The following is a 25458-nucleotide window of genomic DNA, read 5'->3' on the forward strand; positions in this document are numbered from 1 at the left end:
TCCATCTTCTATCCGCCTCCCCCCCTCTCCCTATTTATTTCAGATCCCCCTTCCCTTCCCCCATTTCTGAAGAAGGGTCTAGGCCCGAAACGTCAGCCTTCCTGCTCCTCTGATGCTGCTTGGCCTGCTGTGTTCATCCAGCTCTACACCTTGTTATCTCAGATTCTCTGGAACCATGTGGTTTCCAAGAAATGCCTTTACTCTTCAGAGAAAAGGTTCAACGTTCTTTTCACTGACCTTTTTATAAAATCAGTCCGCAAACTTTCCAAATCAAGTCCACAAAAATTACTAAATGTGAAGCAACATCATGACAAATACTTAAGTACCCCATGAAGTTTTGGTTGCCACATTATAAGTAAGAAGATGCAGACACTGGATAGGCTGCAGAAAAGATTTACAAGAATTATCGACTAGATATGCATGAGCATTGTGATGAAAAATATGTATAACTATATAATATTTATATATATTTTATATTTGGATTTCAAAATAGTCGCAGAAGTGTATTGATTACTTTTGTGAAGTGTTTTCATTTTGGGGAAAAAAAATACAAGATCAGAGTCCTTTAGGAATGGCCACTACATCCAGAATTTATCAGAAGCCAGGTGTCTGACCTCCTGTAGCATTAATGGAAAGATATTTATACTATTGAGTTTACAACAAGTAGGGTGACCATTAAGGACCATTAGATTTGTTCTCAGTGCAGACGAATGCAGGATTCAAGGTCTTTTTTAATTCAGTTCAGAAAATCCAATGGTTGAGTTAAGTGGCAGGTGTAATTTTTCTCCTAGGAGGAGTTCAGGGCATTTCAGGACCAGTTATCTCAGAAGGGTTTAGTCTGTAGCACTTCTAAACAAGAGAGTTTGGTCAGAAATGTGCAGGTGATTAGAACTGAAAATGTTGATTAAGATGTTGATGTTGTTATGATACAAGTTGATTTCTCTTGGGAAAAGTTCCTTCCAAACAATTGACTTCTAATGCCAATATAAAATTAATCACAGGCATGGATGTTTGCTGGTTGTTAGGTGCCAGTACGTAAAACAAGCATGGAGTCCATAATTTGGGTCGACTAGTAATAATGATCTCTGGAGCCAGGAAAAATTCCTCCAAAGTCAGTGACCAGCTTATACGGAGCACAAAAGTAACATCTGTGCCAATTCCAGAGGTAGTACTGAGAAGGTTCCATACTGGAGGTGCCATCTTTCAAGTAAGACATTAAACGTATTCCCACCAGCCTAACCTGGATAGCTATAAAAGATCCTATGATACCATTTCAAAGAAGAACTAAACCTTTGTTTTAGTATTTGGCCAATATTTATCCCACAGTCTTCATTACAAAAGGAAAACAAATTAACTGGTCATCTGTTGAGTATTACTGAAAAACAGTAGTATTGTCAACAGAAGCTTTTCATCTTGCACTTGTTGGGAGAGTTCTCAGGAACACACATTAAAGGGAAAACCAATATTAATTCTGCATGAGAGGAGAATGCTAATTGGTTGGCAAGGGGACTATAGTCAAGGTGTTCCGTGGAGAATGCATCCATCAAAGTTGATTGACAGTTAACTGCCAGTCTCTTCTCTTTCATATTTTAAACAATGCATTTGAAAGATTGTGCATTTTCCACAGATTTTGATGTTAAATTACAGTTAAAATCAAATATAATATAAACTGCATAAAGCAGAGAATCTTCTTTTCTGCATTGATATCCCTGCATTGCTAGCAATCTCTAGCAGTTTGAAATTTTAAAGTATTGAAAGCAGATTTTGAAATGATAACATAGCTTGCCAGGTTACTATTTGGAACTGAGTATAAATGTCCTTGTTTTTATGTGCTGTGTAACTTCAATAAGCAGTAAAGTTTATGTGGTGGACAATTTGAAAAGCAGCATTGACTTTTAGTTGGATTACATCATGCGGAAATGCTGGTTTTGGACTGGGGTGGACAAGGTCAAAAATCACATGACACCAGGTCTTGGTCTAATAGTTTTATTTGAAAACACAAGCTTACAGAGAGTAGCCCCTTCATCAGGTGAAGTGAGAGAGAAGCACACAACATGTGGTGCACCTAATTATAATATTCGCTAGACAGGACTCTAGATGAGTCACATTCGTGCCTGTGAGGATTATTAATTGAAAGTAAACCTGATTTTAAAAGATTATTATTTGAAATGTTTTGTTGAGAAAATTTCTTTATTAACTTCAGTGTTTCCATCTGGCACTTAGCCAATAGCAGCAATGAAGCAGCTATGGCTGTTTTTTTTCTAATCAGCTGGTTTATTGTTACAGCATTCAAAAGTCATGATTAAATTGCTTCCACCACAATCTCAGGCAGTATATTCCAGATTTTAATGGCTTGCTGTGCAAAGGTGTTTTCCTAATGTTACCATTGTTTATTTGCCCTTTGACTTTAAATCAATGTTCTCTGGCTTTCAAAAATCCTTCCTATGGCAATAGTTTCTTCCTACTTAGTCTATCTAAATTCCATATGGTTTTGAACATCTCCATCAAATCTCTACTCAGCCTTCTCTAAGGGGAAGACAAGAGCTGTTCCAGTCTGTCCTCATAATCGAAGCCCCTCATCTATGTAACTATTCTTGCAAATCTTTTCTGAAAGCTTTATACAGTGTCAGAACCCTTGCTGGTTTTTTGTTTATTTTTATTGTTTGTGGTTTGTGGATCTGTGAGCACCAGCTTGTTTTTTTTTAAAACGTGAAAAACAGACAAATTGATATCTGTCTATGAGGCCAGGTTGAAGGTTCATTGCAGTTTGATTCTTATTCAATGAAGACTGTTTTGGTTTTGGAGATTTGTCATGCTCAAGTAGAAGATGCTTGCAATTGCCAAGGGCTAACACAGGTAGGCTAGTGCCAAACTGTCTAACCAAGAGATGGTTGAGAAACAAAACAAAGAAAAACCAAATTTTCAAGGGATTCTAAATTCTGTTTGTCATCGAAGAATTATGCCTGCCAAAGCAACAGGAAAGAGATCTGATTGCTGCTTGGTTTGGTTATTCTCCCATTATCAACTTACTGGAAGTTTGGTGAATAAGTTCTCTGTTATAAGTATGAAGTGAATATTCCTCGGAGCCTACTGCAAGCTATTTGCAATGACTGGTGTCTTTGGAAACCAAGCAAGATGTGCCTGTCATAGTACGGATTGTGGAAACTGCTTAATTGAACTGGCCAGTTACAACTCTTATTTTTCTTTTGATTTGTCCCTTAATGTGTCTGTTTATCTGTCTTACTGTCTTTATATGAGTATGCGGTCAGAATCAAAGAAGATTGGGTTTAAATCATGGACATTAATTAGATTACCTTGTTATTTCATTTTGCTCTGCTAAAGCTTCTGTATCTGCATACTGAAGATCGACCAGCATATCTTTGAAAAAGTCGAAAGAACCAATGTCAAGGCCATGATGCAAAACCAACCCTGCTGGATTGCTGCATGCTTAGGATGCCTGAATTCCAACTGCCAAAGTAAACCATCCTTGTCCAGCTCAAGGAAGGCACTCAAACAAGAGGACAATGGAAGTGCATCAAAGATTCCCTGAAGGCTTTTCTCAAGAAATGCAACATTGATGTCAACGTGTAGGAGACCCTTGTTCAGAAGAAACCAACTTGAAAGAAGCTCCTGTATGAATGGACCAAGTTCTTTAGAAGCACCTCTTGGCAAGACCAAGTATGGACAAAGAACCAAAGAAAGGAATGTCAGTGATTACAAGCCAAGGATTGATTCCATCTCCAAATCTGCCAAATATGAGGTTAGAAATCTGGCTGTACAGCCATGCAAGGACCTGCAGATTGGATGACAAGTGACAGGATTTTCTAGGTGGGCAATCATACTCGTTTGTGAGTGATTGCTGATGATGGTGGCTAGTGTTATTGTATTATTAATAAATTAACTCTTTTGTTTAAGCTATAAACTTGCTGTCTGGTATTGGTTATTCAGGATGTCTGTTTAGGAATCATTGGGGCAATTTTGAGGATCAGTGAGTATATATGTTTTACTGTGCTGTAAACACTGAGTGAGGGAGGCTGATTTAGCTGGCTGTCTCCATGTTAAAACAATAGGAACGCTTTTAAAAACAATGCCTAGACGGTGCACACAACTCCAGTTGAAGCTAAACTAATATTTTAACAAGGTTTTTCCATATTATCCTTGCTTTTGTAAACTATGCCTCTATTTATAGGATCAGGTATGTATATGCCCTTTGAATTTAACCACTATCTCAACCTGCCTTACCAACTTCAATGATTTGTGTATATATATTGTCTGGGCTCTCTGTTCCTGAGCACTACTCTGTGGTATATTCAATGGCTCCAACCTACATAATTATGAAGTGCACCAAGACGTTATTCATGGCTCACATCAACGTCAGCCTACCAAATTGCCTTGATCCTTTGCAATTCACTTAGCGGCGCAACAGATGCACAGCAGACACCATCTCCTTGGCCCTACGCTTATTCCCAGAACATCTGGATGATGAGGATACTTACGTAAGGCTCCTACTTATTGATTACAGATCTTCCTTCAACACCATAAGCCCAAACAAACTCATTTCTGAACTCCAGGTCACAGCACTCCCTTCTGTAACTCAGTTCTTGACTTCCTAATCCATACACCGCAATCAGCAAGAATATGCGACAACACCTCCTCCACCATAATCCTCAACACCGGTGCCCCCCAAGACTGTGTACTCAGCCCCCTACTATACTGCTTATACACTCACCCCAACTCCATTTACATGTTTACCGACGACATAATCATAGATCAGATCTCAAAAAAGCGATGAGACAGAATGCAGGAAACAAATTGAGTGCTTAGCAGCATGGTGTAAAGACAACAGCCTCTCCATCAACATCAACAAAATGGAGGAGCTTATCATTGACTTCAGGAAGCGGAGTGGAGGATGCGCCCCTATCTGCATCAATGCTGCTGAGATGGAGATGGTCAAGAGCATCAAGTTACTGGGAGTGATGATCACCAACAATATGTCCTGGTCTACCCATTTCAATGCAACGGTCAAGAAAGCACAACATCTCTAGTGTCTCAGGAGACTAAGGAAATTTACCAGGTCCACAAAGATTCTTACCAGTTTTTATAGATGCACCATAGAAAGCATCTTAAGTGGATGCAGCACAGCGTGGTATGGAAAATGCTGATCACAAGACAGCAAGAAATTACTGAATTGTGAACACAGCCCAGTCCATCACGCAAAGCAGCCCAACATTCATTCACTCCATCTATACTTGCCACTGCCTAGTGAAAGCAACTGACATAATCAAAGACTGCTTCACAACGGTTATACACTGTTCCACCCTCTTCCATCAGGCAGAAGACATAAAAGTTTGAATACATGTACGAATAGATACAAGAACAACTTCTTCCCCAATGTTAGCAGACTTTTCAGTGGACCTCTCAAGCTTTAATTCTGATCTCTCTCTTTCTCTGCACCTTCACTGTGGCTGTAACACTATATTTTATACTGTGTTCTGCTAACCTGATGCACTTTGTATGGTATGACCTGACTGTATAGCACGCAAAACAACACTTTTCACCAGATCTTGGTATATGTGACAGCGATAAATCAAACACAAACCCAGCCACAAGTGTACTAATTTGGTCAGGTTGCCTGTTTCCTTACCTCTTGAAGTCTGCGACTATCCTCTTCATGCTTCACAATATGTTACAACTGTTTATCATCTGAAAATTCTGAAATTGCGCCAATCCATCCAAGATTAAATCATTAAAGGGATCACAAAAAGCAATAAGCCTATTACCAGCTTATGTTAACAGTAACTCCTGGTATACATTTCTCCGGTCCAAATATTAACCATTCACTGCCATTATTTTTCCTGTTTGTATCTATGCTGCTACTGACCCTGTCATTCTACCCTGTCATCCCATGAGCTCAGATTTTGCTGGCAAAGCCATTGCATCGCATGTTAGCAAATGTCTTTTATAAGTTCATGTATGCTACATCAGATACATTATCCTCATTAATCCTCTCTCACCTTATCCAAAAACTTAATAAAGTTACTGAAGCATGATTTGCCTTTCATAAATTTGTTGTGGAATTCTTCAATAAAATTCAGTTAAACAAGACACAAGTCAGAAATGTGGTAACACAGTGTGGAGCTGGAGGAGCACAGCAGGCCAGGCAGCATCAGAGGAGTGGGAAAGTTGACATTTCAGGTGGGGACCCTTTTCAGATTTTCTGAAGAAGGGTCCCGACCAGAAACGTCAGCTTTCCTGATCCTCTGATGCTGCCTGGCCTACTGTGTTCCTCCAGCTCCACACTGCGTTATCTCTGACTCCAGCATCGGCAGTTCTTACTATCTTTGATGAGTCAGAAATGTGATGGAATACTCTGGGTTTAGCTAGATGGGTGCAACTCCAACACTCAAGAAACTTGACACAGTCGAAGGCAAAGCAACGTGTTGGAGTTGCATCCATCCTTGAATATACATCCCCTTCCCCATCGATGCACTGCGTCTACTGGATATAATCGCAACTTCCAACCCTATAGCACCTGCTCCTGTACTGCAAGGGCAACAAATCCATAGGAACACCACCACACTCCAAGTCTCTCACTGTCTTGTCTAGGTCCAGTACTGTCATTCCTTCACCGTTACTGGGTCAAAATCCTGGAATTCGTTTTCTAACATTACTGTGGGTATTCCACCACCTGAAGAGCTGAAGCAGTTCAAGAAGGTAGCTCACAACCAGTTTTTCCAAAGCAATTAGGATGGGCAATAAATGCACACAATAGCCAGCAGTGGCCTCATTCCTCGAATAAATAAAGAATAACATTTTCCAAGTGATTGTTAATTTTGTCCTGGATTATCGTTTCTGTCTTGCTGGTTTCCAACCTTATCCTTGTGCCATTTTTTTAAATGGGTAAAACGTTACAGTTCTTCCTGAGCAATCACTCCCTTAAAATCCAAGAAGAATTGAAAGTTTATGGTCAATGCTCCCTCAATCTCCACCTTATTTGTCTCAGTTGCAGCCCACAAGGTCTTGATGTACTGTTCCTCTTAATATTTATAGTATTTACATGTCCACAAAAGGTAGTGATCATAATGTTTTGTTTGCTGTGGAAAAGGACAAAAAACGAGAGTAAAAATAATTAATTGGAAGAGGACCAATTTTCTGTGCAAGAACTTTGAATCAAAATATAAGGAACTCTGGCTACCACTTGGTTTATCTGTCCCTGGAAAGTTACTGATGCCTTTCAACATATATGTAATGGATCAACTATTAGCACTTACCAATAACAGAATGTGTAGCAATTTAGTTATTTGTTTTGGTCCCCAGGGTTCTTGCTTTTAGCTCTGTCATTGCTTTTGGAAAGAATTGATACCAGCAATTTATTTGCTGGGAATTTGTTGAGAAATTATTTAAGATAAACTACCCATTACCTCTCAGTCCAGGACAATAACAAACTCTGTTCTACAAAATTGTATTTTGCTTTTCATTTCTTCTCTTGCAGTTCCTTCTGTTTTTTTCCTTGCAGGGTGTTTATGATCCTTTATCTCAAACCTTTTAGTTCTGAACATAAAAATTAAGCCTCATTTATCCAGTTTCACAAATATTGATAACCAAATTGTGAACCAAACACGCATACACAGACACAACCATTTAAAGGAAAAGTAAGGAAGCTTACTCTGCAGAGATTAACTTTGGGGGGAAAAAAAAATCTTGGCCACGTACTTGTTAATTGTCAAACAAGAAAATGAAAAGCTTTGAAAAAATCCAAATACTTTTAAGTCAAGTAACCTTGTGCAGGCAGACAGGTTACTTGGCACAGACAGTCGTCACTCGAATCTCTTCGGATGCAGTTCATTCAGGAGCTGTTAAGACAGTGTCTTCTCGAAGTTTCTTCAGAACAATTTGTTTTTTAGCTCTCACCAGCTCCTCAAACTTCTCAAGAAAATGGCAAAGGCTGTGCTGGGGGTTCTTATCTCTTCATTGGCTGCACTCCAACTGAACTCCAAGAAAAATCAAAATAGCCACAACTCCTGACAACTGTAACTCAACATATGACTTCCAGGACATCCAAGCAGTTGGCAACAGACATGTGATTTCAGATAAAAAAGCTCAAGCAGTTAACTTAAGTCATGTGACTTCTGGTAAGTGTCTTTTAAAATAAAGTGATCTGCCATGTCGTCTTAGTGACACTTACACAAAAAAGGTCCAAGCACCTGGTCAATACATCAAAATAACTGATGTTTGCAATCCTTTAAACATGACTCCTCAAAAAATTTTAGTGAAAGTGCCTTTGTAATATTGCCACATTTGGAAAAACAAAACAACATTTTTAAATGTTTCTTTTAAATAATGAGCAAAAAACAAAAGATGGGTTTTTAAAAAATTGAGCTTTTACCTCTTCATTCTCATTCACGCCTTACAGATAACTGGAACAGTTATAGCCAGTGTAATCTTGCTACTCCGATAATTCAAAGCAAAGTTAAATTCTGTACAAAGCAGTGAATTTGGGTTTTTCTTCCTACAATGTAGGCAATCTTTAAGATAATAGTAAACTCCAATAGAATAGCCTAGCATTCTCTTTTTTCTACAAAGACTTGAGGCGTATGATCAGTATAAACCCTGAGGCCATCATGGTATATATTTCAAAATGTTGAAGAGGCAGTAGCAATCAGTTTCTTTTGCCACAATCAAGTATCTCTCTCTGTCAATTTGATGTTTACAAAAATATCCCACTGACTTCTCTATGCCCGATCTATTATCTTGTAACAGAACTGCATGTACACTCAGGTCATTATCATCAATTCCTACCTTGAAGTACTATTTGAAATTTGGAGTAGCCAATGCTGGCTCATTAATTAAAATTGCTTTCAATCTCCTAATGACACTGGCATTTTTTTGGCAATATATCCATGTCCATTATTGTGCTGAGACTTCATACAAACCTGCAGTAGAACCACACGTCCTCAAAAACCTCATGATTTCTTATTTAATCTTGGGGGCAAGGAATTCCCCTAATACTTTTACTTTTACTGTTCTTGACAGCATTTGTCCTTGCCATCCTTGTATAGCCTAGATACGCCACACATGCTTTCGCAAAATCACATTTCGTAAGTCCTATCACCTGTCAGGTAAAATAGAGCTTCTAGTTGTTCTGTGTCAATTTTCTAGGTGTCACTGTATATAAGCACATAATCAAACTAAACCAAAATATAAGCAATTCTGGCTACCACTTGATTTATCTATCTCTGGAAAGTTGCTGATGCTGTTTAGCGTAAATGTCTTTATTCACCATTGAAGAAGAGAATCCGGTGTACATAGGCCAAGTCCCTTTAGCTTGCGGTGAGAAAGGATCTGCCCAGTATCTATGTGGCAGGTCTATTTTGGTAAGAAATTTGACACTGCCAACTGTTAGCAGTGCAGCCTTCCAAATGACCCTCAGCACAGCCTTTGTTATCTTCCTGAGATGCTCTCTTGAGAATCCTGTGTGAGAGCTGAAAGACTGAAACAGCCATTCTTCTTGAGCAGCTTCGAGAAGATTTCCTTTTAACATCCCATCAACAAACTGCTTCTGAAGGGATACCAGTGTGACCTGTGTCTGTGTCGAGTGACCCATCTGCATGTACTAGGATGTGGAGGTGCTGGTGTTGAACTGGCGTGGACAAAGTCAGAAGTCACTCAACACCAGTTCAACAGGTTTATTTGAAATCTCACGCTTTTGGAACGCTGCTCCTTCGTCAGGTGAAACTAGTCATTTCAGTGATTCTTTGTCATGAGTCTAAAGGTAGAAAATGGTGTCTATGTATCTGGTGTATAGCATTTGTTGGAGGTCCTGTGCTGCAAAGAAGTCTTGCTTGAACTTGGGCATGAAAATGTTGGCATATTGGGGTGCAAATTTGGCCCCCAAAGCTGTTCTGTGTGTCTGGATGCAGAACTGGTTGCCAAAGGTGAAGACATTGTGCTCGAGGATGAAATGGCTGAGTTGTAGGATGGCATCTGGGAATTGGCGGTTGTCAGTGTTGAGTATCAAGGCTGTTGCAACGATGCCTTCATTGTGGGGGGTGCTGGTGTAGAGTGCCAAAACGTCCATTGTGGCGAGGAGTGTTCCTGATCTGCCTGGTCCATGGGTGCTACGTTTCTCTAGGAAGTATGTAGTGACGTGACAGAAGCTGGGGGTTTCCTTTTACATTGTGTTTCAAAATGCCCTTGACATAGCTAGAGAGGTTCTCTCACAGGGTACCATTGCCTGATACGATGGAATGTCCAGGTGTGTTGGCTTTGTGTGTCTTCGGAAGTCGATCTTTACAGAGAAAGTTTCTTTTTATTTTTTCTTTCAATCTCTCTCTCTCTCATATGTGTGTGTGTGTTAGTTAGGCTATAGGATCACAGATTTATTCAGCAATAGAAACAGGGCCTTCAGCCCACCATGTTTATGCCAACTGACAAACAACAAACTGCACTAATCTCATTCACCTGCACTTAGTCCATTGCTGCCTATGTCCTGGCATTTTAAGTACTCATCCAGATGCCTCTTAAATGTTGTGAGAGTACCTGCTTCCATCACTTTCTCAGGCAGCGTGTTCCATATTCCATATTTTTATCACTGGCTGGCTGAAGAAATTTTTCCTCAGATCTCCTCTAAACCATTTACTTCTTGCATTATACTTGTAGCCAGTGGTCTGAGACTCATCTGCCTTGGGGGAAAAGATTCTCGCAATCTATCCTGTGTATTTAGGTATGCAAAATTTTGAATACCTAAATCAGATCCCCCCCATCAGTATCTTCTACTCCAAGGAAAACAAACACAGCCTATCCTGTCTCTCCTTATGACTGAGTTTTTCATCCCAAGCAACATCCTAGTAAATCTCCTCAGCACTTTCTCCAATGTAGTCATATCCTTCTTGATAGTGTAGCGACCAGAACTGCACACAGTATTCCACCTATGGCCTAACCAATGTTTTATAAAGTTGTAACAAGACTATTTTTGCTCCTATATTCTGCACCCCGGCCAATGAAGGCAAGCATCCTGTATGCTACTTTCACCCTATCTCCTGTGCTGACACCTTCAGGAATCTATGGACTTGTATGCAAAGGACCCTTTGCTCCCCAGTACTCCCTAGGAACCTACCGTTCATTTTGTATGTCCTTCCCTTATTAAACCTCCCAAAATGCATCAGCTTGCACTGATCAGGATTGAATTCCATCTGAACCCTGCCCACATCTATATTCAAGCACAAGTTACTATGTACATCTATGATAGGTCTATCCAATTCATACTTTTGCTCTTAATGTACTGATTAAAGATCTTCAGATTTTCCTTAATTTTGACAGCTAAAATATATTTGTATTGTTTCTTTGCTTTCCTTTTCCTCCTCACTCCTGTACATTGTATACTTTTCCAAGCTTCTAAAGATTTTGTTTTGAGATTGCCATAAATTCAATTTTTCTCTGTTTTATCTTGACCTACGTACTTCTGGATATCCACAGGGAATTGTAGATTTGGCAATACTGTGCTTTTCTTTCTAGGGACTCGTTTACACAGTGAGTGTGTAGAATCTTGCTTTTGAATGCATCTCACTGATTTGTTACTGAATTTCCTTAAAGCAGCTGTAACTTTGTGAGATTACCATCAACTTTGTAAAATTTTTCTTTTCCCAAAATAATAATTTTATTGTGGTTCTGTCTTTGTCCCTTTCCACATTGAGGCTAAATTTAACTGCATTATGATCATGACCTTCAAAATGATCACCCACTGCTACTTCACCTACCTGCCAAATTTCATTTAAGTGGTAGAAGTTGAGAGTTTGGAAGGTGCTGTTGAAGGAGCCTTGTTGAGTTGCTGCAGTGCTTCATGTAGATGATACACACTGCTGCCACTGTTTGGTGATGGACAGAACAGCTGTACTAAAATTGTGTCAAGCAGCATGGCTCATTGTGCAACTTCAGTATTTCAGATGAGATATTGACAAGGCACAAATTTTGCTGCATCCTGTGTGTTTGGCTTTTTCTTGAGATTACATGTTGTGAATTGAATTGGCTGAAGACTGGCATCTGTGACACTGGGGACCTCGGGCAGAGGCTGAGATGGATCATCGACCTGGCTGATGGTGGTTGCAGTTGCTTTAGCATCGCCTTTTGCACTGATGTGCTAAACTCCACCATCATTGACAATGAGGAAATTGGTAGAGCATTCTTCTCCAGTTAATTGTTTAATTGTTCATCCTCAAGCCCAAATAAATGTGCCAGAACTTAGATAAGATGCCAAGAGTTCAATTCTGCAGAAATCCTGGAGAAGTGTACAAAGTGCAATAATGATTTTAAAAAGAACATTAACAAAGCAAAGAAAGAGTATGAGGAAATATTGACAGCCAAAATCAATCAAAAATGAAGATTTGAAATGCTCAAAGAGGAAGAGAATAGCTAAGGAAAAAGTAAGGCCCATTAGAAACCAAAAAGCTAACCTCTGTATGGAGGAGGAAGAGATGTCCATTATTACTGATTAATACTTTGTCCCCTTGCTTTGTCAAGAAGGATGCAATGTAGTTGAGAAGGAGGAGTGTGAAATATTGAGGGAGATGAACATAGAGAGGAAACAAATATTCAGGGGTGTTAAATCTTTGAAAATGGATAAAACAGGAGTAGGTGCAATACTTCCAGCAATGCTTCCAGAAATGCTGATGAAATGTTAAATGAAGTAATGGATGAAATAGTGGAAGCTCTCACCATAATTTTCCAGTCCTTTCTGGCTGCAGCTATGGTGTCAGTCATCTGGAGCACTCATAATATGCCTTCCTTTAAACAGGGAGAAAATGATAGATTGAATCATTAAAAGTCAGTCAGCCTAACGTCAGTGGTCAACAGATAATTCCCAAAGGATCATCCCAATACATTTTCTTAATTCTCATGTTTACTTAACCAGCTGGCCCTCATCAGCCTGTCTGTGGCTAATATTTTCATCCAACACTAGTGTTGATTGGAGGTAAATGTTTTGATACCTCGAGTTAAATGTGAAAATGTTCTAACATTGAAGTGTTACCTACTTCCCACCTACTTCCAATAACCTTAGGTTATTGTGAGACAAGGGAATCTTAAAAAAAAAAATCAGTACTCCACCTCCACTGCCTCCTGAGAGAGACTGTTTCAAAATCACACAACACTCAAAAAATACCCCTCTTCGCTGTCCTAATAGGGTGATCCCTAAGTTTTAAACAGGATCTCCTTGTTCTGAATTCACCCACAAGAGAAAGAATTATGTCTACATTCACTTTATACAGGTTTTGCTTACTTTAATCAGGTCATACCTCAGTCCTCAAAACTCTAGCAAAAACAAGCCCAGCCTGTCCTGTTTCCTCAAGACAACCTGCTAATTTCAGGTATTGGTCTAATAAACTTCTCTGAATCGCCTCCAACGGAATTATATCCTTCCTTAAATAAGGAGACCAAAACTACCACAGTATTTGAGATGTGATCTCGCCATAGATATTTTCTAATCAACCTGTTCAGAGATGTTATTACACACCTCCTGGAGTTTCTTTTTTAAACTCTCTATCCTTTCCTGCTGTTCACTGACTTTCATTTCCCATTTTTTTGTTTGGCTTATCTGTCTCAACTCTTCCCCTGCTTTGCCACATCTACTCAAGCTTTACCTTCATCGAATAAATGTGACATTTCAAACATAAGTGAAATCAATCTTAAAAGTTATTTTAAAAAGTGCTGTAATTAGTATATGCATTCTCTGCCTGTCCTTGATGCTGGAATAATTTTCTGCAGTTACTAATAATGAAAACTTTTCGAGCAGTTGATAGCCAAATGATGTCTGGGTATGGCTCCAAGATTATTGCATACTTGAAACAGGATATATTTAGTAACAATTACACAAATCAACACTTGCTGTATCTTCTATCTCTATCCATCTCATCAAATAGAGTCTTCTGCATTTTACCTTGTCCAATTCATTCTTTGCAACTCTGCCTCCACAGGCAGAGTTCCAAGATACGGTAGATTTCAAACTCATTTTTTCTCTAAGTGCAAAAGCATTTGGGGTTTTCTTGGGCAACCTGATTTAGGGCAGTGACAATCTAAGTCAGGTGGACCAGGAAGGTTCCACGTTTTAACTCTAAAGTCTCTAGTGAGTAAACTGTTTTTTGCCAAAGTGGTGGTATTAAAATTGAGCTATTCTTTTCTGAATTAGCAAGGGACTATTTAGGTGGTGATTCTGCTCTGGATTAGTACATAGTGACCCTGCATACATAAAAGATAGTCGAGAGAATAGGACGAGGCTTTGTTACGATATCCAATGTGGCTGATTAACCTTCTATTATCCCATGTGCAAATTGAAGACAGTCTCTTGAGCAGGTGTTTTTACATATTTTCTTCAAAATGCGAAATCAGAATTGGCAACCAGCTCAACCTGATAGCATAAGTGCTGGTCAAAGATTCCAGTAGCCTTATTTTTCTCTTTGGTGTCATGGCCACAGTACATAATACAAGGAAGATGGTCACATCAGAATTGTCCCTTGTTGATTCAGTTGAAACCTAAAAGACATCTGGAAAAACAGTGTATTCAAAATGTTTGACCTTTTAAAAGACTGAAGTAGAGAAGAAAAGAGAAAGTGGCATTTGATTTATTTTTAATCAATTCTCTCTGCAGGTCTGCACTTTGAATATCCCTATAAAATTTGATACAAATTTGCTTAATGTGTACTCCTTTATGGATTTGTGTTTTTATTATAAGCAAAACTGTTTGTTCACTATCACAGGATGAAAGCACTTATCCTTGTGTGTATATATTTGTTTTACTGCTACATCATGTATTGCTTGTAAGATTGAGATCTCATTCACCAGGAAACATTAGGCCAAGTTTTCTTTCAAGATTAATTACCCTTTTAAAATGTGTGTTTGATGTCTCCCTTTGGTGTATCCTGGCTTGGTTAATCCACTTTGACCTGACCCGTTGGCTATTACTGCAATTGCCATGGTAAAATCTTTCTCCGTGATGTATGGGCTATAGACGTCAGCCTGTGGTTTTTCATGTAGATGGATTCAATTAAATAGATTTTTACTGATGAGTAGAATAAAGTTTAAGCATTTGTCAGAACCTAAACAAAACTGTCCAGGCTTTCAACTCAACTAAAAGGCTTGTCTGGTATTCAGTTTTTAATTTCCCACTGACTCTTGAATATGTAAGTTAAAGCAACTTTTCAAGTCTCATCTACTGTAGTTGGCCTGTAGTACTGTGCTCTTACCTTTGATGTAACTTTCCCACATTTAAGCAATGGAATGTTTGAGGTTCCAGTTCTCCTATCATCGCCCAAATACAAGTCATCTAATGGTGATTCAATTGAATTGAAAAGATTGACATATCCAGTTGTTCTTGTACATTAAGCGTTTTTACTCATGCATGGACACATGTCTTAACGTTACCTGGCACAGCTGTGTAACAACCCTGCTTTAAATCAAATCCTCATTTTAAGACCTTACATTGCAGAAACTATAATTTTTAAATGAACCTATTGAGCACCATGTAACACTTTATGCACTCCCTGTAAAGTGGGGAATTCATAAAGTGATAACTTGGGTAATGCCAGCACTAGGGTAGGAAGTGGTTTGGTTAAGACTGTAAAAACCATGATGTACATATATTCTTACATGTAATGTGTATTACCAATATCCCTAATGTTTTTGAATTTAGTGCATTCTGAAATGTACCTTATCCTTAAATTAGAAGTATATAACAAGGACATACATTAAGTGCAGAAATATTTAAATAACTATGCTGATGCATTTGTTTGCTTTTAAAACAGAAGCTGTTCTATATTTTTATAAGATTAGATATGCACACTGAACTGTGAATGCTTTATGTAACTCTATTTTGTTTATACTTAAACTAGATATGGAGAAACAGTTTCAAGTAGTGATTCACGGGATTGAACCAATGCTGGAAACACCAATTCAGTGGCTCAGTGAACATCTGAGTTACCCAGACAATTTCCTGCATATTAGTATCATTCCTTTACCTAAAGACTGAGGAAGCAGGCAGCTCTGAACAGAAAAAAAAGCAAACCACCCCTGGACTTGCCAGAACAGTTCTATCTTCTACTTCTACAGAACTTGTCGGAAGCAACTTGACCAGAAATACTCACTGCTGCAAGCCAAACAGGAAGAGATCCCACAACCTGATAATGGGCTGGTCCTAGTTTGCATCACTACTATAATTCTGCTGTCGTCATAAAACCTCACTTGCAGCATGAAAACTTCTCAAGACCACTTGTATCATTTTTCTAGTAAAATGGTAAACATGAAATTTGCTAAGGCACCAAGCAGTGGAAACATGTAGTGTTTGTACTGTCCTTCTGATTAACAAATAACCAGGGGTATTTCCAAAAGTGACCATGACCATATTGAAGACTGAGAGAATGGAAAGAAAAATGTTTGTAATTTCCAAAGGATAGTAATGGCTTGCAGGAAAACAAGTAGCATTCTTTGCAGTGATGCTGGAAAACATAATACAGAAGTTGTTCAAAGTCTCTATTTCTGTGTTTCTCTTTAGCTTCTCATTCTTTTGCCCTTCTTCTATGCATTCACCCCTCCTCCCTTTTCACTTTTTATCTGTTTCCCTTTCCCCCACTTTTTCACTTTCTCTTTCCCTATCCCCCTCCTCCTCTGTCTTGCTGTCTTGTCTCCTTTCCCTGCTGTACAATTCCAGTTATTGGGCTTGATGTGTTAAAACCTTGACACATTTTTATCCATTAAATGATTCCCAACCTTAAATCAAGCATTTTTGCTTAGTGCAGTTGTTTGCATTTAAGATTCTGAATTAGACACAATTTGGTATTTTTACATATATTCATATGGCATTTGTTTTGTAACTTAGATAATGAGAACATATAATTCTTATCTCAGTTGTTAGACCGTATAGCATTTTAAGCATGTCTTTTGCATTTCAGTAAGTACCTAACACTCCATATTTTGTCAGAATCATGTACTTTACACTTCCTTTTGTCCCTCTAAATAAAAGACTCAAAGTCAATCATTTATCGTGCAGGTGACTGTGAAATATCCTCTAATCAAATTTAGATTCCTTGTTTGTTGAATAGCCTTACTTTTGCAAGAGTTTTTATGGAGCATGCTATTAGTGGGTTTGGGTTACTTGTAACAGCAGCCTTGGAAATTGCAGTCTGTAATTGTAATGGAACCAAATTTGTTTCCCAAAGCTGCATTCAACATTGCGGCTAAAAAAAAAAATTGGGGCGCAAGGAAAGGAAATACAGGAATCATTATTACTAAGTCAGGAGTTGCACATCAAAGGACAAGAGATACTTTCACGGTACTAATTATTAAATAAAACTCCGGTCTTTGGAAAATATCTACCAATGTCCTTGCTTTGCTATAAGTTGAAATGCTGATTCCTTTGGTTGTAGCTTATTGTGTGCACAGCTGTGCCTGTAGCAAATTGTGACTGTAAACAGGAGAAAAATCTGGCATTTAGAATTCCAATTTGTTCCAAAACTATGTGCAATAAATAATTTGATTATAGTTGCCAGACTTTGGAAGTGGCGGGGGTGACAAATTTCCAGATATTTCCTTACAAACGAACAACTTCCATTGATTCTGTAATTGACTTGAACCATTTACCAATAATGCATTTCTGTATATTTACTGGTATCCATGAATGTTTACTGTTAGCTATGCTGTTTCATAAGTGTGGAAAATTTCTAATTTGCAGATCCAAGTGAGCATTCAACAAATGAAATTAAAATTAAAACTTACCATTTGTGGTGAGATACCTATCTACTCTGAGAATAAAGAAACCTTGGGGTCTTAGTAAAACATAGCAATTTGAGAATGCTGCACTTGGTTTAGACCAAGTACTGATTTATACATGTTTTCTTATTTTTCCACTTCTGTGGTTCACTATTCAACCAGTCAATGAAGATGCTCACTTGCATAATATATAGTATGCATCTCCCATGTGGCCTTTTAACAGAGTTGTAAACTTTTACTTAGTTTACCATTGCTATATGAATGGCTTCTGACTTCTTTCAGGTATGCATGCTATTGGTGTCCTTGGAAGAAGAGCTAATATGATGAGAGTTATCATCTGCAATGTAGCATTTCATTTTTTTGTAGCAGGAAGGTGGGTGACATGAACACTTTTTTTTAATTTGCCATGAAATAATGATTCTGTTAAGGGCTTACTTAAAGGTTTAATGCGTTGAATGAAAATAAACAACCCAACTTTTTTATGTAGTGAAATCTTTTATTAATGGAAAATAGCTTGGTGTATGATCACTGCCCCTTTCTGGTTACCGTAAAGAAAATACTTAAGGCATTATTTTGTTGCTTTGTGATAATGGTCAAGGTTCAGGTTGGTAGATGTTTGTTCCACCCATTGTACACATTCAACTGGTGAAAACTTTCATCTAATATCTTGTACTCTTGTCCAAATAATGTAACGCAATACTTGTGATACTTAAGTACTCTTGTTACTTGTTTTAATTATGCAACAAGACTAGTTCTTTTGATAATAAAAAAAAAAATCTTGGCCTTTTACTTCACATTCTTACTGTGGTTTTTTTCTCTTATTTTTGGAATGTACTTTCAGTACCATTCAATGGGATAGTACTTGAATTTTAAATTTCACTGTGCTCCACCCAGCAGTCTTTTGTAAATGCAAAGTATTTAAAAGATGTATAACTTTTAATTGCTTCAAAATTTTGCTCACATATTAAAATTAAGTTTGTGCAACAAATTGTGTTGCCATTTGGTTAAATATAATGCGCAGTTTTATTTTGACTGTTTGAAAATTGAGCTTTACAAAATGGTCTTGTACAATATGCAGGATTACCAGGGTGCTGTTAAGTCCTATCTACTAGCACACGCAAGCTGTGCTATAAAACACCCCGATCACTACACTAGCCAATAGTTGAATTATACCATTTATCAGATGCACTGCAGCACTTCAGTATGGCTTCTTTGACAGCACCTTCCAAACCTGTGACCTCTACCGCCAGGAAAGACAGTAGCAGTAGGTGCAGAGGAACATCACCATTTGTCAATTCCTATTACAGTTCTAGATCATTGTGACTTGGAACTATATTGCTGTTACTTCTCTGCTTGCTTAAAATCCTGAATCTCCTCCTCAGTGGCATTGTAAATTTAGCTTGATCCCAAGGACTGCCCTGCCCTGTCCTTTCAAGAACAATTAGATACGGGCAGTAAATGTTGATATTTAATGAATACAAATAATGGGATGCTAATATGCCTTGTTTATATTTATTCATGAATACTCACTCAAGTGAAGTGCAAATGACAGCCAGTTCCATGCAATAATCTGCAGTATTCCAGAAAATTGCAAAGAACAAAATTGAAGGGAATACAACAATCAAAACCTATTTTTAGCTGTTCAGTGCTGTAGTTCAAAATCAAGGGAAGTGACAACTGTTGCGTTAACTACAACACCCATAATGCATCAGATTCATCACTGAAGGTGATTGCTGCCTCTTGTTAGAGAAAGATATGATCAAAGCCCATGCATTTCTTACCTACTTAGCTAAATCACAGAAGAGCTACTTAGATTTTTATGATTACATTATTCATAAAAATGACATTGTCAAGCCCATTGGGATAATATGATAAAACGAATGGTTAAGAATGTTTATGCATAGACAAAGGTCACTAAGACCTTTAGGAAAACTGACTAATTTTTAGAATGCTTTATATCCTGGGGACACCCCAGAACATTCTGTAACAGTTGGAATACTTTTGAAGTGCAGTCACTATTGTTATGCAGGTAAACATGTCAAACTAGTCTGTCCTGTTTCATAAATCATCTTAAACTTCGAAGTCTTTTTCTCAATTTGTTTTCTCTCTAGAAATGTATGCAGTTGTCTCCCGAGCTTGTCTATGTTGTCTCCTCCAGTTCTATTCTCCAGTAGCTTCTCCAAATGCATGTCCTTCACATTCCTAATATTAACCTCTATATTATTTTGAATCTTTTAATACTTTGATTTTATCAATCCTGTTCAGATATGTGATGAACACAGGAACAAAAACAAAGTTGCTGGAAAAGCTCAGCAGGTCTGGTAGCATCTGTGAAGGAAAAAAACAGAGTTAACGTTTCGGGTCCGGTGACCCTTCCTCTGAGGAAGATGCTGCCAGACCTGCTGAGCTTTTCCAGCAACTTTGTTTTTGTTCCTGATTCACGGCATCTGCAGTACTTTCGGTTCTTATGTGATGAACATAACTGGAGTAGATGGGAGCTGAATCCAGGCCTTCTGGCCCAGAGGTAGGGAAACTGCAACTGCACCACAAGAGCCCCTATCAATTCCCTTTGTAATTTTAATGGGATAGCAATCTATCTATCTAAAGTAAATAATCCCAATCACTTTAACTTTTTCTCAGTAATGACATTTTTGATACCTGAATGATCTCTGGTTACTTCTTTGTGATTAGTGATATATTTCCTATTGTTAGGTTACCAGATACATGTTCTTGGACAGGTTCAGTTAACATGATGCTATTACAGTTCTTTATTCATTCAGCCTCATTACCAGATCCAAAATAACATGATGTTGTGGATCTAACCAAACATGTTGCTCTAGGAAATATCCTGAACACACTTTATGAATTCTTCCACGTAGCTATGTTTGCCAATTTGATTTTCTCAATGGACATGAAGATAAAAGTCATCCGTGATGAATGTGCTGTCTTTCTTACATGACCTCTCTATCTACTGATTCATTCTGTGGCCTATAGTAGAGCTGCTGATATGGGTCCATAGACTATTCCAGTTAGTGTTTTCTTTCCCTTGTGATTTCTTAACTCCACTGCATGGATTTTGTCTTCTAATCAGAGATCATTTCTTGCTCTTGCATTTATTCCATCTTGTCCTGACAAAGCTACTCCCCCACCCTTTCCTTCCTGCCTGTCCTTTCAAAATGTCATATATCCTTAAATATTTAGTTCTCAGCTTTGATATTCTTGTAACCATGTCTCCGGAATGGCACAAAAGCATATCTTTAATGTCTGTTTGTGCCATCAATTAATTTATTTTGTTTCAAATACTATAAATATTTCATTAAAGAGACAATGATTATGCCTTCTTAACCTTCTTTTTCCCTTTGACCATGGAATTCCCTTCCCTACAGCAGTGTCGGTCAAACTACAGCCCATGGACTGCAACAGTTCAAGAAGGCGGTTCACCACCACCTTCTCAAGGGCAACTAGGGATGGGAAATAAATGCTGATCCAGCCAGTAATACCCATATCCAATGAATGAGTTTTTTTTGTTGTTGTTTTTTTTTCTATGTAGACTCAGTCCCTTCCTGTTCTACTCCGGGGTATCACCATCTAAATCGCTATCTAGCACTGCTGCCATGTACTTTTGCTTTGTTAGCTTACAGAGCCTCTGTCCAGAACCACAACTTCAGTTATTAAATTCACCGGGATACTGGTTCCACTTTAATTCAACTGCAGCCCATCCCACGAGAACAGCTCCCTTCTACCCCAGTACTGGTGTCAGTACTCCATGAGCTGAAATCCATTCCACCCACACCTAACTTTGAGCTACGAATTTAACTCTGACTTTATTTACCCTGTGCCAGTTTGCCCATGGCCAGGCAGTTACCCTAAGAGTATTACCTTGGAGATTGTGCTTTCTAATTTAGCTCCTAAATCTTTCAGTAGAACCTCCTTTTAAGTCCTATCAATATCATTGTTACCAATTTGGATGATGATAACTAGACCTCTCCCCTCACTACCCAAGTTGCTGTCCCGTCCTGAGGAGATTCCTTAACCCTGGCACCAGTCTCTGGGACTTGTTCACAGTTAAAGGAAAAGTATCTATCCCTATAATTATATTGTCTCCTATCACTACTACATTCCTATTTACTTGCCCCACTTGAATGGCTTTCTGTATAAGGTACTGTAGTCAGTTCACTCAATCTTCTTGAAGTGCCCACTCTCGCCCACATAGCTTGCAAGAGCCTCCTATCTGTTAGATAATTGCAGAGACCGAGGCTCCTCCAATCCCTTGGGTCCCAGACCTTCCCCACATGCCATCACTCTCCTGTCCACAATTGCAAATCAAATTTGAAACACCACATCTGAGGGTTATGACTTCCTTCAGGAGCGAAGTGTCTGCATAACATCCCCTTCTTTACAGTAGCATTGTCTGCAGCTCAGATTCCAGCTCCATGACTGTGAAGTTCCTAGATCTACAAATGCTTACTACAGGTGTGCTCACTGTGGATCATATTTGTATCCAGCAGAGGCCACATGCTGCAGCAGCAACACTTTGTTAATCTAGCCACCACTATAGTTATTCATTTCACTTATTAGTTACTGTATTATCCCTGTCCTTTATACTTGAAATTAATTTTTTAAACGCTAGTATCAATCTTCTCTCATTAAAGAGAGATTGAAAAATGACTAAAGCTCTAAACACAAATCAAAGACTTTTAATTTCAAGATTAGAAATGCCAGTCTTATGCTTTCCTGCACTCGCATCATGTTGTAGTTTGTGATGTTGCTCTGTCGCTGGCCTGAATTCATAGAATATGGAACAGTACAGCTCAGGAACAAGCCCTTCAGCTCACCATGTTCTGTTCTGACCATGATGCCATTCTAAACTAATCCAATCTGCCTGTGCATGGTCTATATCAGTCTATTCCCTTCCTGTCCATGTGTCTGTCTAAATGCCTCTAAATGTTGCTATCTTACCTGCTTCTACCACCTCCCTTGGCAACAGTTTTAAAAAAATCTTGCCTCGCACATCTCATCTTAATCCTATGCCCTATGGTATTTAACGTTTCCACCGTGGGAAAAAGACTCCAACTATCCAGGCTATCCATGCCTCCCATAATTTTATTTGCTTCTATTTAGTTGCCCCCTCAGCCTCTGATGTAGCAAAAATAATCTAAGTTTGTCGAACCTCCTCTTGTAGCTTCTACATTCCAATCCAGGCAATATCCTGGTAAATCTCTTTTGTGCCCTCTCTAAAGCCTCCACATCCTTCCTACACTGTGGAGACCAGAACTGCACACTGCACTCCAAATGTGACCTAACTAAAATTTTGTACGACTTGCCAGAATTTACACTCAGTGCCCCAAGCATGCCATATGCCTTTTTCATTTATTCATTCACTCACGGGATAAGGGCGTCACTGGCTAGGCAGCATTTATTGCCCATCCCTAATTGTCCAGAGTCAAGACTCAACCACATTGCTGTGGGTCTGGAGTCATGTAGGCCAGACCAGGTAAGGATGGCAGTCTCCTTTCCTAAAGGACATTAGTGAACCAGATTGGTTTTTCCGACAATGGATTTTTGATCATCATTACACTCTTAATTCCAGATATTTATCGAATTCAAATTTCACCTTCTGTAGCGATGGGATTCGAATCCATGTCCCCAGAACATTATTTGGGTCTCTGGATTGACAGTCCAGCGATAATTCCACTAGGCCATCGCTTCCCCCTTTACCACCTAATCCAATTGTCTTGCCATTTTCAGGGAGCTACGGCCTTACACTCCAACACCCCTCGGTATATCAGTGCTCCCAAGGACCCTGCCATTTACTGCATACAGTAAATCCCGAGTATCCGTGAGATCACAACTTGCAAATTCATCTATCCATGCCAACAAGTAAGTAATAACAAAATTCAACATCTGTGGACAAACTTATGCATCCAAAATCTTTAACCTGATTTTTAACGAATTCTGCAGTCGTGAATTTCACTATTCGTGGAGGTTCTCCGGAATGGAACCTCAAATGTGAGTAGATCTAGCCCCTAAGAATCTTCTCCAATTATTTCCCTGCCACTGATTTAAGGTTTACCAGGCTGTAATTTACTGGATTATCCCTTTTCCCCACTTGAAACAAAGGAAGAACATTTCCTAATCTTACCATCATCCATATCCTTCTAAGTGAATACCAATATGACATACTCGTTAAGGACCTCACCCACTTCCTCTGACACTACACACACATTCCCTCCTTTGTCCTTGAGTGGACCTGCCCTTTTCCTAGCTCTTTCTCAATATATGTATGAAATGCTTTGGGATTCTCCTTGCCAAGGACATTTCATGCCTGTTTAGCCCTCCTAATTCCTCCTTGAAGTTTTTTCCTGCTTCCTTTATATTTCTCAAGGGCCTTGTCTGATTTCAGTTTCCTGAACCATACATATACTTCCTTTTCCTTTTTGACTGAACTTACAGTATCTCTTGTCATGCGGGGTTCCCAAATCTTGCCATCCTTATCTCTCATCCTCATCGGAAAATGCTGGACCTGAACTCTGATCAGCTGGCATTTAAAAGACTCCCGCATGTCAGATGTGGATTTACCCTCCAATTGCAACACACCCCATCTAATTTCTCCAGTTCCTTGCTAATACTGTTGTAATTAACCTTCCTCCAATTTAGCACTTTCATACAATGACCAGACTTATCTTTATCCATAGCTATCTTAAAACTTAGTTTTATGATCACTGTTCCCAAATTGCTAACCCACTGAAACTTTGGATCACTTAGCCAGACTTATTCCCAGGTACAATGTCTAGTACAGTCTCTTCCCTAGTTGAACCATCTACATATTGTTTCAAGAATCCTTCCTGGATGCACAACAAATTCTGCTTCTTCTAAGGGCTGGGCAGTCAGGGAGTCCTAGTCAATATTGGGGAAGTTAAAATCATCCACTTCAGCAATCCTGTTGTTTATGCATCTTTCTACAATCTGCTTACAAATCTGTTCTTCTATCTCCTGCTTCCTATTGGGTGGCGTATAGTATAACCCCATCATAGTGATTGCACCTTTCTTATTCCTAGGTTCTACCCATATTGCCTTGCTGAATGAGCCTTCCAAGATGTCATCCCTCAATGCAATTGTGACATTCTCCTTAATCAGTAATGCAGCTCCCCCACCCCTTTTACATCTCTTTGTATCATGCACGAAACATCTAAATGCTAGAAAGTTGAGCTGCCACTCCTGCCCTCCTCTCAACCAAATTTCTGTAATGGCTTCAGCATCATAGTTCCATGTACTAAGCCAGGTGGTAAACTCATCTGCCTTACCTGTTATGGTCCTTCAGTTAGACCTCTTGATCCAAGAAATTTATCCTGTCCCACTCACTTCTGGATTTGTGCACCTTCCTTCTTGCAATGAAACTTACTTAAAGTCCCTGTTTCTCCCTTGTACAATCGTGACTTCGAACAAAATTCCGAGATATGCTCCTACTGAGATTAGTCTCCCTCACACTGACAATGCTGCTGATCAGATGCTGCCCAACTCGTTGAGTATTTGAACAGTGTTTTCTGTCTTTATTCCAGATTTACAGTTCTTTTTTTTAAAATTTTCTGTTAATGTTTTGTTTTTATTAACCTGGGTATGTTAGCTATCTACAAAAGCAACATTAGCTACCTGCCTTGGTAAGAGATAAGCATACACGCAGAAATGAAAGAGTGGAGATGAGAGGAT

The 25458-nt window shown here is 38.8% G+C and overlaps 1 protein-coding gene across 5 annotated transcripts in view; it reads left to right on the forward strand.

The window, feature by feature from the left end:
• atg5 (ATG5 autophagy related 5 homolog (S. cerevisiae)) overlaps positions 1-18540 on the forward strand; it is a 138484-nt gene extending 119944 nt beyond the window's left edge. For 4 of the 5 annotated variants that reach the window (XM_048596831.1, XM_020526525.2, XM_048596832.1 and 1 more), the window contains one exon: positions 15879-18540. In XM_048596831.1, the coding sequence (XP_048452788.1) occupies positions 15879-16015 (137 nt within the window). In that variant the 3' untranslated portion in view covers positions 16016-18540. Of the gene's footprint in view, positions 1-3342; positions 3829-15878 lie in introns of all 5 variants that reach the window. The other variant, XR_007262091.1, reaches the window with a different exon arrangement.
• The last annotated feature ends 6918 nt before the right edge of the window (positions 18541-25458 follow it).

The sequence above is a fragment of the Rhincodon typus genome, chromosome 5, assembly GCF_021869965.1.
Source record: "Rhincodon typus isolate 14 chromosome 5, sRhiTyp1.1, whole genome shotgun sequence".
Lineage (NCBI taxonomy): Eukaryota > Metazoa > Chordata > Chondrichthyes > Orectolobiformes > Rhincodontidae > Rhincodon > Rhincodon typus.